Source organism: Sturnira hondurensis, unplaced genomic scaffold (genome assembly GCF_014824575.4).
Source record: "Sturnira hondurensis isolate 20B ecotype Veracruz unplaced genomic scaffold, ASM1482457v3 Scaffold0008196, whole genome shotgun sequence".
Classification (NCBI taxonomy): Eukaryota; Metazoa; Chordata; class Mammalia; order Chiroptera; family Phyllostomidae; genus Sturnira; species Sturnira hondurensis.
This window is the reverse complement of record NW_028080827.1, coordinates 25,679,108-25,695,628: the sequence shown is the minus strand read 5'-3', so window position 1 is coordinate 25,695,628 and position 16,521 is coordinate 25,679,108. Positions and strand designations below refer to the sequence as shown.

Here is a 16,521-nt window from a genome sequence, read left to right as displayed (position 1 = left end):
AGTGAGTCAGACACCACCTATAATTCTAGTCTAATTTAAAAAATGCCACAATAGAGGGAAATACTAGGAAGATCAGTAAAGGTGTGGAGGAGATGATACTCTCTAGCTTTTTAAGCTTATTTAAGAAACAAATGTATAAGATACTCTTTCAATAACTAGTAGCTAACAATCATTAGTCATAATGATGTATTACCTTATGACTAGTTTTAAAATATGTACCAGTTTTCATAATAATGAGTTGGTTCAATGGCATGCTTTAATGATGACCATTTAATTTCGTTTCTTAGTCTCATTATTTATGGATTTAAAGGGATTTGATGTGTTGCATTGTTTACACTTACTATAGTGATGCTCACTTCCCAATGGGAACGTTTTCAAGTTGGTTCCTGGGACATTTATTTGTTTATTTGTTTGTTTATAAAGAGCTATATCGAGGTATAGTCTACATATCATAAAATTTGCCTGTGCTAAGTGTACAACTCAGTGATTTTTAGTAAAATTTGCAATTGTGCAACCATCACCACAGTCCAGCTTTAGAACATTTCATCATCACAAGAAGATCCCTCCTGCCTGTTTGCATTCCCATTCCCAAGCAACCACTAAATCTACTAACTTTGTAGATTTGCTTTTTCTGGACATTTCATTTTAAATAGAATGATACAATACATGGTCTTTTGTATCTGACTTTCACTTAGCATGATGTTTTTGAGGTTACTCCACATTGTAGTTTTATCTATACTTTGTTGCTTATCATTGCTGAGTAGTCATTGTTTGGATATATTGCTCTTCATTCACCAGTTGGTGGACAATGAGGTTGTTTCCAGTGTGTGGTAATGATGAGTAACCTGCCATGAATATTCGCATACATATCTTAGCATAGACTTGTGTTTACTTTTGTCTTGGGTAGATACCTAGATTTTTCTGTATCATATGTTAAATTTATGTTTAACTTTTTAAGAAACTGACAAACTGTTTTTCAAAGTAATTAAACCATTTTACATTCCCACCAACAATGTATGAGTGTTCCTATTTCTCCACATCCTTACCAGTATTTGCTATTTTCTATCTTTTTAGTATAGCCATCCTACTGTGTGCAAAGTGTCCCTTTGAATTTTGATTTGCACTTCCCTAGTGTAAAAATGTTAAGCACCTTTTTTTGTATTTATCAGCAATTCATAAGTCGTCTGGTGAAATGTCTATTCAAACCACCTTTTGTCCATTTTTAAAACTGGATTTGTCTTTGTATTTTTTAGTTATAAGTGTACTTTTATACATTCGGTATACAAGTTCTTTATCAGAAATATTTGCAAATATGTTCCCCCCATTTGCGACTTGTGTTTTAATTTTCTTAATGGTGTCTTGAAATGAAAACATTTTTATTTTTGATGAAGCTCAATTTATCAGGTTTTTTTCCCATTTATTGTGATATTGACCTCATAGCTAAAAACTATTTCGGCCTGACTACTGGTCACAGAGATTTTCTCTTATGTTTTCTTCTTAAAGTGTTGTTATACTTTTAGCTCCTATACTTCGGTAAGTCTGTAATCCATTTGGAGTTTGTTTTTGTCTGTGGTGTAGGTAAGAGTCTATGTTCATCTTTTTTCTTGTGGATATCCAGTTTTCCCAGCACTGTTTGTTGAAAAAAGTATTCTTATTGAATTGCATTGATACTTTTGTTGAAAATTAATGTCGTAAGTGTAATCCTGAGTCCTTTTGACATTTACATATTTTCAAAGACTTTATTTATTTATCTATTTTTTAGAGGGGAAGGGAGGGAGAAGGAGAGGGAGAAAAACATTGATGTGTGAGAGAAACATCAGTCCCTAACTGGGGACCTGGCCTGCAACCCAGCCATGAGCCTTGACCAGAAATCCAACCTGTGTCCTCTTGGTTTGTGGGAGGATGCCCAGCTCACTGAGCCACACCAGCCAGGGCTGACATTTACGTTTCGTAAGAGACAGATTGTGAGTACCAATGCAGAGTAAGGGGATTCAAAGCGTATTTACGGCTTTGGGGGAGAATGGAAATACCAGAAGAGTGGGGATCACACATTCCCATCCTGCTACTACATTATTTGAATCTTTTCAAATGAGTGTGTCGTGAGAATGAGAAGATAAACCACAGGTTAGGAGAAAGTATTTGCAAAAGACCCACATTTCATAAAGATGCTCTTCTCCAAAATATACAAAGACCTCTTAAAACTCAACCAAAAGAAAACAACTTGATTTAAAAACAGGCAAAAGAGCTGAATGGACGCTTGAGCAAAGAAAGTCATCGTATGAAAGTTAAGATGCTCAACATCATATGTTAGTAGGGAATTGCCAATTTTAACTACAATGAAGTACCACATATTTGTTAGAATGACATGGTAGCACCAAGTGCTGGCGAGGGTGGGGAGCCACCGGAATTCTTGTTCATTGCTGGTGGGAATGCAGAACGGCACAGTCCCTTTGGAAGACAGTTCGACAATCTCTTACAAAACTAAACACACTGTGACCAACGGATTCAGCAATTACACTTCTTGCTATTCGCCCAAAAGAGTTGAAAACATATGTTTAGGCGAAAACATATACATGTGTTTATAGCAGCTTTATTCTTAATTGACAAAACTGGGAATCAACCAGGATATCCTTCAGTAGGAAAATAAACTGTTTTAAAAAAGACAGAACTTGTGATCACATTGTGTAATATAGAATATCTCTTCTACCATTTTAGTGATCAAAAATTACTTAGTATTGTTACTCATGTATGACATCCTTTATGTAGATTTTGAAAGTTATGAGACCAAAAGTAACAATGAACAATTTTACCATTAAGAATTCTTGATTTGAATGCTAGATTGAGAATAACTTAGTCTATTTATTTTTCCTTAGTTTTAAAAAATATTTATTTATTTATTAGAAGGGAAGGGAGGGACAAAGAGAAGGAAAGGAACATGGACATGAGAAACACTGTTTGGTTGCCTGTTGCACACACCCCAACTGGGAATTGAACCCACGCCCTGACCTGGAATCGAACCAGCAACTTTCTGGTTTGTGGGATGACGCGCAACCAACGGAGCTACACTGGTCAGGGTGACTTAGTCTTATTTTATCTGTCACAAGTCCAAGTCACTCTCTGTTTTTTGGAAGTCTCAGTTCATTAGTTTGTAATATTAATATGGTTAGCATTAAACTGATAAATTTGTACTTTATTAACAGATAGAAGATGTAAACCAAAAATTCAACAATCTGACCAAACTTGAGGAATCTGGGTGGCAAAATAACAATAATACAAGCAAAAAGGTCTTTCGGGTAAGTTTTTGATTTTCTATTATAGACCTTTATAACTTAATAATTTATTTTTAACCTTTAAAAACTTTTAGCTTCATATTTTCATCATTTTGGAAACTAAGTTCCTATATATTAATTATAATTCTTGATTGTATTTGAAGAAGGAATGAGGAAATAATGAACACAAAATTCAGAATGGTTATTTTTGGAGGGAGAATGGAAGGGTCTGTGATTGAACTGGGGTACCCAGACAGCTTCTGAGTTGCTAAGTAGTGGATATGTGCATATTTGTTTTATTCTTTAAACTCTGCATATATGTATATATATATATATATATATATATATATATATATATATATATATGTATATATATGTATGTATATTTTACCACTACTAGTAGTAGTACATAACTTCTGCCTTCTTCCATATACTTTATCTTGTAAAATTTCCTATTACTTTCTCAGTAAATTATCTTTGCTAACATGATAGATTCCATCCTTAATCTATTTGTAGTAGTTTTTTTTCTAGTAATGTTTTAACTCAGTTTTTGGTTCAAATGAGTATTTCACAAACCACCTTGGAGCATTGCCAGTTTTTCTTTCAGATTTCAGAAAAATGCCTGTGGTTGTAAAACTTGGGTTTCTACGTTGGCTCTTTGTTATGCTATGTGGTCCAGTAGAAACTGTTTTGAATCTGTTAAAGATGTTAAGAGTACTGAAAGAACCTCATGAAAGTATTGCGGTAATGAAGTCTTAAGATGGACAGTGATGAAACTGATTGAATGAGTTTCATGTCTACTAAACAGTGAAAGATGCTGGAACATTTTGAAACTACTGTGGATATTTCGTGTAGAATATTGAGTATTGAGTCATGGAAGCATTAGTATCAGTGAGGTAGATAATGGCTGTATGAGTGTAGCATTATAGCAGAGTCTTGTAATTCTGCCCCTTATCACCAGATGTCTCTCTCCTACTTTATTTTGTAGGCCACTGCACTTTCATACCATTCCCTCCTACTTCTTATTCATTGACCTCATATCATTTAGCATTGTTTTCTCTTTTATTTTTTTCCCATTCATTTTTAGACATCTTTAGAATTTTAGGTATGTTTCCATTTTTAAAAAATGCCTGATGTCCACACCTCCCTCCAGGTGTCTGTACCTCTCTCTGTTCCTGTTTTTCTTCCTGAAAAAGCTGTCTGTACTCTGTCTTTATTCAACTCACTGCACTTCAGCTTTGCCCTCTCTGTGCCTCCAGAACAGATGTCACCAAGGTTATTGATCCAGTGGTTACTGAGATTATGAGATACTTATTTATAAAATAAGCCCTCTGCAGTGTTAAATACAGCATACTTGCTCTTTTTTTATCATTTTATTTTATTTTTTTATTTTTTTATTTATTTACTTTTAGAGAGAGGGAAAGGGAGGGAGAGACAGGAAGAGAAACATCCATGTGTGGTTGCCTCTTATGTGGCGCCCTCTGGGGAACTGGCCTGCAACCCAGGCATGTGCCCTGACTGGAATCGAACCAGGATCATGTGGTTCACAGGCCCGCACTCAATCCACTGAGCTACACCAGCCAGGGCTCTTTCTTAAAATTATATTTTATTGACTTTCTTCCTACCTCTGTGCCCATTCTTCAGTCATGTTTGCAAATTTTTGCTTTTTCATTTATCCCTTTAAAGTTTGTCCTATTCAGAATTTGTACCTCAACTCTCTTCTCTCCTTCCTGAGTCTTCCTGTGCCATCCTACCCACCCTTTGATGATTCCCAAATCTGTGTTTCAGACCACACTCACTGCTAAGGTCTATGTATCCTGACTCACTTACCTTAAAATCATTGCATCTCAAACTGAAAACATCTCCACACACCAATGCATCCCTATCTCAGAGTAGGGCATGACCATCCCCCCAGCTGTCCAAAATCAAAACCTGGGTATGTTCTTCCGTTCCTTCCCTTCTCCATTTCACTGTCTCTACTCCACACCCATCTGGGAGGCTAGGTCCTTTCAGTTGGGCCTCTTAAGTATTTCTTCACCTTTTTCCGTTTCTCCCTCTCTTTAACTACCACCGTCTCCTCTGTATCATTGTACTTGTCTCCTTTCTCAGTGGCTTGTGGCCCTCCAGGCTATAGCCAGAATGACCTTGCAAAAATGCAAATGCCTTATTTCGCTCAGCATAATGCTTTCCAGTTCCATCCATGATGTTCCAAAGGGTAGTAGTTCCTTCTTCCTTTCTGCGGCATAGAATTCCATTGTGTAAATGTACCATAGTTTTTTGATCCAGTCATTGACCGATGGGCATCTAGATTGCTTAGAATCATAGGGGAAGAGGGAATGGACTCACATGAACAAGTATAAAGGACACATGGACAATAACTAAGGGTGGGGGGTGGAAAGGGGAGGGAGGCGGGGAGCATGGGGCGGGGGCGGGCAGGGTTGGGAATATAAGACAGAAACCTGTACTTGAACAAGAATTAAAAATTATATTTTAAAAAAAATACAAATGCCATAATCTTAATCTCTTGATTAAAAATCACCAGTAATCTCCATTTCTTTGTTCTCTGTATAAATGTGGCTCCATAAAATGGTTACAAGTAAGGGATTTTGTAATCTAAATGTTGCTGATCTTGCCAACTCCTTCCTGCTTTTGCTTCCGGTTTTGCCAACATGCTATCTTGTCTGCTGAGCTCTTTCCTCACCTCGTTGTTCAGCCTGGCCAACTGTGATTTCAGCTTCTGTGCAACTTCCTGTAAGCCTTTCTTGATGCCTTTGGAGATTGGTTTAGGTGTTATCTTTATGTTCTCCTACAGCCCTCTGAATTTGTCTCTAACATGGCATTTGTCCTTCACAGTGTCCTTACCTAGCTCTTCCACTGTGAGGTTATGAACTCCTGGAGAGCAGGGACTTTGTCGTTTACCTTTTGACTCCCAGCACATAGTAGGAACTTGATAGTGTGTGATGAATGTGTGAAATATTTTATGTATGTTTTATTTTTCTTACAAGGTAGTAATGAGTACTTTTAATAAATGCCGTAATTTCTTTTTGCAGAAAAAAGTTGTCTCGGGTGCAGCAAGCAAACCAAAGCAGGATGATGGTGGAAGAATTGCAGCTAGAAATCGCCTTGCTGCCATAAAACATGCAATGAGAGAGAGAATTAAGCAGGAAGAACATGCTGAGGCCGCAGGCTCTGTGGTACCAAAGGAAGTTGATAAAATTGTGTTTGATGCTGGATTTTTCAGAGTTGAAAGTCCTGTTAAATCGTTCTCAGGTTTGTTTTTCTTCTGAGACCACTTAGTAATATCTTGGTTGAATGGCAGGTTGTGTAGGAAGTAAAGAATCGTTTTTACGTGAAGGGATATAAGGTTTCTGTGGTTTCTGGAAAGTAGACTACGTGCTCACTCACAAACACATGCAAACTGCATGCTTTCTAAGTGACTTCATATCTGTTACTACCTCTTAACCCCAGAATCCTGTGAGGTAGGTCAGGATCTCAGGAGGCAAGGAACATGACAGGAGCATGATAAGTTAGGTGACTTTCAAAGCTGGGTTAGAATTTAAGATGCAGAGGAAACTTAGTCATAAACTGTCAAACCTCTCTACTGTGCTTTAAAATGAAACTTATGGAGGGTGGTTTTGGTTTTAATTCAATTTGTATAAAACTTTGATCTTTTGGATAAACTGTAAACACTAGTTTTCTAATTTTAAAATATTTCAGGAAACCATTCTTAAAATTTTCTAACTGTGGGTGTATTTTTCAAGAGCAACTTTTCATAGACTGTCTTTATTAGATTGAGTTTGTTAGCCATAGGTTGAGAGGGCAGCGTTGAAGTGGTCTGTTCCTTACCTCTCAGTAGGCACTTCTGTCCATGCTTTAAGAGCTAGATACTCATTTTCGAGGAGAAAGGGCCCAAAGCCTCTTTGAGTACTGATCAGTTGAAGAGCTGTTTTTTCCCTCTTATTTAACTGTGTCCACTAGGAAGTTCTCTGAAAATAAAGCTTAGCTGCTCTCTAATATTTACAGGAAAATGTACATTTGTCACCTCAGTTTAGGAATTGCCTTACTGCTGATAACAAGGCTGCATGCCTCCTGCTTCTCAAGGATTCTAGAGGTTTCCACAGCTGTGAGCCTATCACTGTCTGTTTTTCCCAACTCTGCATGTGTAACTAGGGAGATAAAAGTTCATGGCAAAAGTTGACCTTTTTAAAATTGAGTTTTATGTATAGAGCACTTAGTTATATGAGGCTCATTACAAAACAGAAGTCTCCTACAAAGCCCCTCTCATCCCATTGTCACTCCCTAGAGGCAACGACTTTTACTTTTTAAAACTTTTAAGTTATCGTTGACATACAGTTAGTTTCAGCTGTACAACGTAGTGATGAGTAATTCTTCACAGAGTCTTTGAGTCTTAACTTGTTTACGGCCTTCTCTGAACTAGTGTTGTTTTTTTCTTGAATTACTCCTTTGATTTACTCGCCTTTGTTGTCTCTGACCTTTCTTTCAGAAATACATATTTTTCTCTTGGTAGATAGACTACTTTTGTCATTCTTTCCTGTACTTAACATTTTCTTCTACTCTCTGGATTTCCTCAACTTCGTGTGAGCTGTCCTGTTTGTAATTCCCAGTAGTTCTTCCTCATTCTTGGGATGTTTCATTTCAGCACAGGCTGTACTCCTTTAGACAAGACTGCCCTGTCTTATCTTTCTGAGGGCATTAACGAGAGCTTTTATGTTTCTTTCCCCCGTAGAGTGCAGATCTGTTCCAAGATACTTTCATCTGTCTGGTCTTGGTCTCTCTCACATGAGAGGCTTTCCGTGGGCGTCCGGAGCTGGCTGGTGGCCACCCACGGTGGGGGCAGGGCTCTGCGTGGCAGTGCCCACGTAGGGGCCGTGCTGTATGCGGTTTAGCTGCGCGCCCCTATGCTGCAAACCTGCATGTCATTGTTTCTGTCTTTTCTCATGGGCTAGATTCCCCAGAGAATAATCTTTCAGTCTGTTGCCGGGAGGGTATAAGTCACTGCCATTCCGGCGGCCAGTCTTTCAGGAGCCATGGGGGTTGGGGAGAGGTAGGAAGGGGGCAGGGGAACCTAGTGCCCAGTTTATTCGTAAATGCTCACTTAATCCCCTTGTGTTCTATATAGTGCCCACCTTTCAACTTCACCTGTTATCCTCTAAACCAGAGACCCTCTGTTTCCCTTTTTGGGTGAAGTAAGCCTCCAGTTTTCTGATTTTGGTGTGGGGGCAGCGGGGTGCATGACAGTTGCCCAGCTGTGGGGAATGAGGAAAGCAACCTGGGCTCTAATTGTTCCTTGGAGTGACTCTGATTAAACCAGTCTTCTTCTCCACTTCCAGAAACACTTGAGGCCAGCAGTTCTTTTGAGGGGCGCTATGGTATAAATTGGGTTGACTCATCTTCCCTCACTGGTTGCTTAGGATTTACTTTCTTGAATATATTAAGTAAAATTTCACTTACTCATTTTTATTACAGCTTCCAACATTTTCTGGTTATTGTCTCTGTTTTAGTTTCCTCTCTCTTTGTAGCATTCGGTCTTTTAAAATGATCTCTTACTGCTTATGCTAGTGAGATGTCCCTAGGAAGCAGAGTCTGACATGAGTGTTCAGTACTGTCTTCATCTGAAGACTCTGGGCACTCGACTTTAACAAACACTAATTTACAAGAGAAAGAGGGTAGTTGGTAGGGGAATAGGAAGAATTTGCACTGTCTTCCTAGTCATAATGAAAAGTGAATGAAAGGACTTTTGATATTGAGGTGGTTTCTCTCATCTCCTAGGACATTCTCTCTCTTCTGAACGTCTTTCCCAAAGACTTTGGACACCTAAGTCTGTCAGCAAAGCTGTGTCTGACAGCGGGGCTGGTGTGGGCCTTCTGTGCCCACCAGCAGCAGCCTGTGAGCCTCAGGGTGCCACAAAGGGACAGGCTGATGAGACGACTTTGCTTTCCAACATTCCTGAAAACAGGTATTTTTTTACTGTGTTATTAAGAATTTAATTAGATGCTGACATTAAATACTATTTCAGATTGTTAACCTGCTAAAATATGCAAGCCATATATTTTTTATTTAATTTCACAATGGCCCTGTAATGTATAGGCAGTACTTCTCTTGTATAAATGAGAAAACTAAGGCTTAGGATTTCAGATTGCTGGATGGTCCTATGTAGATGGGCAAAGAATACCGTAGAACTAAAAAGAAAAGAAATCATTATAGTGTCCTTTGGTGCTGAACAGACTTCAGCTTGGTGCTTGACAAGTTAATGTAACCACTTTGATCATCTACAAAGAGCAGCATTGGTGCCTCCTTACAGGGTCATTGAGAGGGGAGGCATTTGTACCAGCCTTTATAGAAAGTGCCTTGAGATTGCTGTCCTCACAGGGGCAGAGCATGAGAGAAGGGGGAGCTACTGTGCACTGAACGACTGTTAGAGGCTGGCCGCACATGGTTCTAGGTTCTTAGCCATTTCATTCAGTCCTCACAACAACCCCGGGAGGTACTAGATCCCATTTTTCAAGTGAGAAAACTGTGTAAGTTAGTAACGCACCCAAATTCAGCTTGTGGTCAGTGACACAGGATGCTGCTTGCGCTCTTTCTGCTGCCTCTGCGCAAACGGCATCAAAATGACCTGTTTGGTCCTTGTTCATGAACGTAAATGTACTGGAAGTCTGATAGGAGAAGATACTTTAAAGTAAGTGGAAAACAAAATTACAGTCCGGAGCCAAGGGAGAACTATTGAATTTATTATTAACCTAGGGATGAGACAACATTGAATACTCAGTCATCGCAGCAAACAAGACTGTTAGAAATATCAAGGATGTTCTATGAATTGAAATAGGGGAAACAGATGAATGTTGTTGTTCTTAAATAGTTCATAAAACAAGTTTAGAATTTTTAATTTTTTGTATGAACCAAAGTATCATTGAGCCTATGTAGGAACTAAAATATTTCAGATGTTTTAGAAGTCTGTGGATTATAAAATACCAATTTATCATCATTTCTTAAATACAAGATGTTTTACTTTGTATATCCTGTAGTTTATTATCTTGTACTAAGAAGATCCATAATTCTATTTAGGTGATATTACAGGTACTCTTTAAAAAATTTTTACTTAATTCCCAATAAATAGTCCTGAAAGAGAGCATCTTACAAGTAAACTTCATACAATGAAAGCAAAGTGAAGCTGAAAACTAGAATTGAAAAAATATATATGTATATATGTGTATTGTATATACATATATGTACATGTGTGTGTATACACATACGCACACACACATAACCCCACAACTTGAAAGAGGTCAAGAAAGATATTTTTAATAAAGTACAAGATAAGAACATTAGCATTATGTGCTGTATATACTATAACTGACAAGTAAATGTAGCCAACTCCAGCTACACAATAGTTGAGTTACTGTTTCACCCTCCCGCCTCGTTCCCCTAGAAGTCAGCTTTCTCCTAACCTTCTCTGGTATGTAGTCCTGGATTTGGCTGAGGTTCAGAGAATTGCTGGTGAACTGACCAACATGGAAAGAGGCTCGTGAGCTTTTGGGGGAAGAATACGGTTGGTTTGTAAAACCACCCTGTAGTAGCTGTAGTCCCAAACTAATCTATTGGGATGAGGTCTGATCTTGAACCAGGATCCATCTTTGATGTATAGGATAGTCTCTAACACAAAAGACAGCAATATGATTATCTGAGTACAGTGCTATTTTTTTTCTTTTTTTTCAGGAACAGCGTAGTAGAAGATGCTCAGTGTTCTAGATTACAAGATTTAACTGAAGGAAACCATGTGAGTCTTACTCTAGTGTAGTAGATAGCCCAGCATGTTATCTGTTTCTGTTATTGTGTGTAGTAACTCCATAAACAACCCCCATGATTCCCACTGGAAATCTAAAATCAGTAGTATAAAAGGCGAGTTCTCGTTTCAAAGACAGCCTGTTTGAGGCTGTAGTGTCATTGCGTATTTTCCAACTCAAACCAAGGTTATTATTTTTATTTTATATCAAAATACAGCCACATGTATTTATGTTCTTGTTTATGTGTTTATTATGTATTGTATCTGGTTGCCTTTGCAATAGAATGGAGTTGAGTGGTTGGGGCAGAGACTCTATGGCTCAGAAAGCCTTTCAAACAAATGTGCTGTCGGGCACTTCCCGGAAAATGTTTGCCAGTCGCTGAAGTGAGTGTGGGTGTTGCTGAGAAACTCTCCTTCAGTCATACTATTGCTATTACTATCTGAAATGATTAGTTAAGGAGCAAGATAGTAGGGTTCACAGGGTTCTTTAGCCTGCATTTAGAATGTCATCCGTCTATTTTTATCATTTTTCTATTTGTTTATTTTTAGAAGGGAAGGGAGGGAGGAGAGAGAGAGAAACATCAACGTGTGGTTGCCTCTCATGCACCCCTACTGGGGACCTGGCCTGAAATTCAGGCATGAACCTAACTGGGAATTGAACCAGTGACACTTTGGTTCGCAGGCTGGCACTCAATTCACTGAGCCACACCAGCCTGGGCTATTTTTATCATTTTTGATAGCAATAAGACTTTTTCTAATTGTTCCAATGTTTGGTAATTAACTATAATAATCATTTTTATTTCTAGGATGTAAGTAAGATAAACTTTGAGATGGATTGTTCACCCAGTGAAAGAATGAGTTTGCCCCTACCTGTTGGTGAAGTGGTCGTCATAAATTCTTCAATAACAATGCAGGATGTTTTGATGAGTAGCCCTGAAAAAAATACACCACCACAAAATAACATCTCACAGGAAGAAGAGATTAAAATTTCCCAGTCAGGTGAGGTCTTTTCAGTATATTTGAGGCTCTATTAAATAAATGAAATTACACTAATGTATATTGTAAATATCCCTGGGTACCAGTTTCTAAGGATGAAGATTGAAAATTGGACAGTCACAGTAAATATTTTATGAGAATTAGCTTGTGTTGTAGCACCCTATTCTCCCCCACTCCCACAAAATCTTTTGAGGTGGACTTATTAAAAATCAACAGCAGGTACTACTAGTCCATGTTGGAAATAAGTAGCATTTTACATTAAACCTTCAGTTTGTGAAAATTCAGAATTAGAAAAAAATTCCCTCAAGTTTTTTCTTTTTTAGTTCTTTCAATGCATACATCCTCAGACCATCCTTCCAAATGCCCCATTTTTTTCCTTAATGTTTATTCCTGCCTACTTCGTTGTGATTGCTCTGCATTGGGAAATGGCTCTTTCATTTTTGTTGTAATATAATGTCTGATGGTCTCACCTAATTTCATCTGCTACTCAGCAATGCTGTTCTGGCTGAGGCCTAAGACAAAATGAATATTACTTTGGCCAGACACTTAAAGGATTCCAGCTACGTTCTTCATCTAGCATCTTTTGGGTAACTTTAATATTACAAGCATGAGATTTGCTTACAGAAGACTTTTTAGTCTGAAATTAAGGATAAGAATTTTAAGAAATTCAAACACTTTAAAAAATGTTATAGCATAAGACAATCTATATTTTTGTCTTAGCATTTGATAATGTGGAACTTTTCATGTTTCTTAATGCTTTGTTAATTTCTAACAACCCTTGAGCACAAGAATAGTCTTTAAAAAGTTACAAATATTTCTCTTTTGTTTTTCAGTATTATTTGATAAAAATCTTACTACTGAATGCCAACCTCTTGATTCAGTAAGTTTTCCACTTAATTTGAAAAGTTTCTTTAAATACTAGATTTGTTTTATAAAATGAGTATTACTTTTTAATTTGTGTGCAAAGTTTAAAATTTACATCTTGTCATTGTTTTCTTTATTGTGAAATATACTTATGCATTTTTATCAAAATGGGGGCAAATTTTCATATTTAAATACTTTAAAATATAGTAATTTTTATTTCTAAATTCTGAAGATTTATTTTCCCATGTGATTTATGAATCAAATTTATTATGACAAATTGATTGAATACTTGGCTTGGATCATGTTAGGGATTTCTAAGTGATGCAAGAAAAATATAGCGTAAAGTTTCTGCCCACCTGAAGTTTGCAATTGGGGAGATAATGTCTGTTCTACCTTCAGTCATCATTGGTTATTTTCATTCTACTTTTTTTTAGATTACCATATTTGTTTGGAGGCTATTTTAATTGGAAGCTCTCTTGACATTATTCTTGGTGATCCACTTTTAAGTCTAGTTCAAACATTAGTCTTTCTGTGAAACCTTACTGTAAAAGCTCTCATCTCTCCGTGTTAGTTTATATATATAGGCACAGGTACACATAGACACACAGTGTACACTGAGCACATTTAATCTCTTATTAAGAGAATAATGTGGCCCTGGCTGGTGTAGCTCAGTGGATTGAACGCGGGCCTGTGAACCAAACAACCGCGGTTTGATTCCCAGTCAGGGCACATGTCTGGGTTGCGGGCCAGTTCCCAGAAGGGGATGCACAAGAAGCAACCATACATTGATATTTCTCTCCCTTCCCTTCCCCTCTAAAGATAAAGAAATAAAATCTTTAAAAAAGAGAGGATAATATGAATTATTAAGTTCTTAACATCTTATAATTTCAGGAATCTATTTACCTTATTAATTGTAAATTCCGCTGTAGGCAGAGCTCTGATTTATATTAACTATGGCATGAAGGAAAAAGTATTCTATTGCCTACTAAGTGTTTACAGTGTTGGTTTGTGGCCCTTCAACCAGGTATTTTTATTTCAATGATCTGTAGTAGGGCCTTTACAGGCGATTTTAATGTGTAGCCAGGGCCAGCAACTCTGGTTTACTGCGAAATTTTCCAGGGCCTACTGCCAAATGGATCAGGGACCTTAATGAAACAGAGCTAAGCAACCTGCCTGATAATAGAGTCCAAAGTAATTGTCATAAAGATGCTCGCCAAACATGGGAGAAGAATCAATGAATTCAGTGAGAATTTCCATAAGGAGATAGAAAGTACCAAACAGAAGTTATAACTGAAATGAAAAATTTCCTAGAAGGGTTTAACAGCAGACTGGATAAAAATGAAGCACAAATCAATGAGCTGGAGGACAAAGCAATGGAATACATGCAGACAGAGAAGCAAAATGAAAGAATTTTTAAAAGTAAAGTTACCTTAAGTAACCTCTGGGACAACATAAAGCAGAATATCATTTGCACTGTAAGGATCCCAGAAGGAGAAGAGAGAGGGAACCAAATAAATTATTTGAAGAAATAATGGCTGTAAACTTTCCTACCCTGGTGAAGGGAGCAGACATCCAGGCCCAGAAAGCCCAGAGTTCCAAAGAAGAGGGACCCAAAGAGATATACATCAAAAGACATTATAATCAAAATGATAAATGTTAAGGATAAAGAGAGAATCTTAAAAGCAGCAAGAGAAAAACAACTTGTTACATGCAAGGGAATTCAGCAGAAACTGTATGAACCGCAGGTTAGTGGCATGACCCATTCAAAGTGCTGAAAGGAAAACATTTCCAACCAAGAATTCTCTACCAGAAGAGTTATCACTCAGAATTGAGGATGAGATTAAGAGTTTCCCAGATAAGCAAAAAGTAAAGGAGTTCAACACCATTAAACCAGACTACACAAATGTTAAGGGGATTTTTCTAAGCTGAAAAGAAAAGGCACCAATTAATAATAAGAAAATATATGAAAGTAAAAATCTCACTGAAAAATGTAAATATATAGTAATGACAGTTGATCAATCATTTATAAAACAAGTATGAAAGTTTAAAGGCAAAAGTAGTAGAATTAACTAAAATTACTGTAATTAGTTAAGGGAAGTAGAAAATGAAAAGATGTCAAATGTGTTATCAAAAATAAAGCCTGTAGGGTGGGGGGAAGCGGCAATGAAAAGCTTTGGACTGTATTCAGATTCAAGTTGCTATCAATTTAAAAGAGGCTGTTATATATACCTGAACTTCATGGTAACCACAAAGAAAAATTTTTAGCTTATACTAAGCACATAAAATAAAATAAGAAAAGAATCTAAACATAACAGTAAAGAAAGCCATCCTGGTCGGGGGAGAATGGAGACAACTGTATCTGAACAACAATTATAAAAAGAAAAATAAGTAAATGAAGAAATAAATTAATAAAAATTGAGAGTAAAAAATATTAAAAATCCATCAAATCGCAAGGAAGAAAGAAAGAAGAGGAACAGAGAGGAACTACAAAAAGAGCCAGAAAACAATTAACAAATGGCAGTAAGTATGTACTGTATTTTTACGACTCTAAGACATACCTGACCATAAGACATATCTAGGTTTTAGAGGAGGAAAATAGGAAAAACAATTTTGAAGCAAAAAAATTGGTAAAATATTTAATAGCCTGTGACCCCACTCTCCCACCACTGCCCCCCACCCCCACATACACATAGCAAGCCAGGTAAGCTACATTTGGACTATAAGACACACCTCCATTTTCCTCCCAAATGCTGGGGGGGGGGGGGACGTCATATAGTCTGAAAAATATGGTACTTATCAATAACAAACTTAAATGTAAATAGACTACATTTGCCAACCAAAGACACAGAGTGGCTGAATGGATTTAAAGGAAAAAGAATACAATATCCATCTATATGCTGCCTGCAAGAGGCTTCTGAAATAAGGACATGCAGAGACTGAGTGTGAAGGATGGGAAAAGATATTCTATGCAAATGGAAATGAAAGGAAAGCTGGTGTGCCAATACTCATATCAGAAAAAAGTAGACTTTAAAACAAAGACTGTAGCCCTGGCTGGTGTGGCTCAGCGGATTGAGTGCCGGCCAAAGTAAAAGGTCACTGGTTCATTTTCCAGACAGGGCACATGCCTGGGGTGCGGGCCAGGTCCCCAGTAGGGGTAGTGAGTGTGAGAGGCAACCACACGTTGATGTTTCTCTTCCTCTCTTTCCTTCGCTGCCCCTCTCCTTCTCCCTAAAAATAAATAAATAAAATCTTTAAAGAATGCTTTTAAAAAACAACAAAGACTGTAATAAAAGACAAGGACTCTGCATAATCATAAAGGGATCAACCTAACAAGAAGATGTAACATTTATAAATATAAATATAATATTAATGGACTTAAAGGAGAAAATTAAAGCAATTAAATAACTGTAGGGGACATTAACTTGCAGCAACAGATTCATCAGACAAAATCATTTAGAAAACATTGAACTACACTTTTTTTTTAAAGATTTTGTTTATTTTTAGAGGGAGGGGAGGGTTGGAGAAAAACATCAATGTGTGAAAGAAACATCCACTGGCTGCCTCTTTCACACCGACAACTGGGCACCT

At 37.4% G+C, this 16,521-nt stretch overlaps 1 protein-coding gene across 1 annotated transcript in view; it reads left to right on the top strand.

The window, feature by feature from the left end:
• Positions 1 to 16,521, top strand: part of DLGAP5 (DLG associated protein 5) — a 39,185-nt gene that overhangs the window by 19,975 nt on the left and 2,689 nt on the right. Inside the window, exons 13-18 of the mRNA XM_037054353.1 lie at positions 3,201 to 3,293; positions 6,320 to 6,539; positions 9,060 to 9,246; positions 11,007 to 11,067; positions 11,880 to 12,072; positions 12,903 to 12,949. Of these exons, the coding sequence (XP_036910248.1) occupies positions 3,201 to 3,293; positions 6,320 to 6,539; positions 9,060 to 9,246; positions 11,007 to 11,067; positions 11,880 to 12,072; positions 12,903 to 12,949 (801 nt within the window). The remainder of the gene's footprint in view (positions 1 to 3,200; positions 3,294 to 6,319; positions 6,540 to 9,059; positions 9,247 to 11,006; positions 11,068 to 11,879; positions 12,073 to 12,902; positions 12,950 to 16,521) is intronic.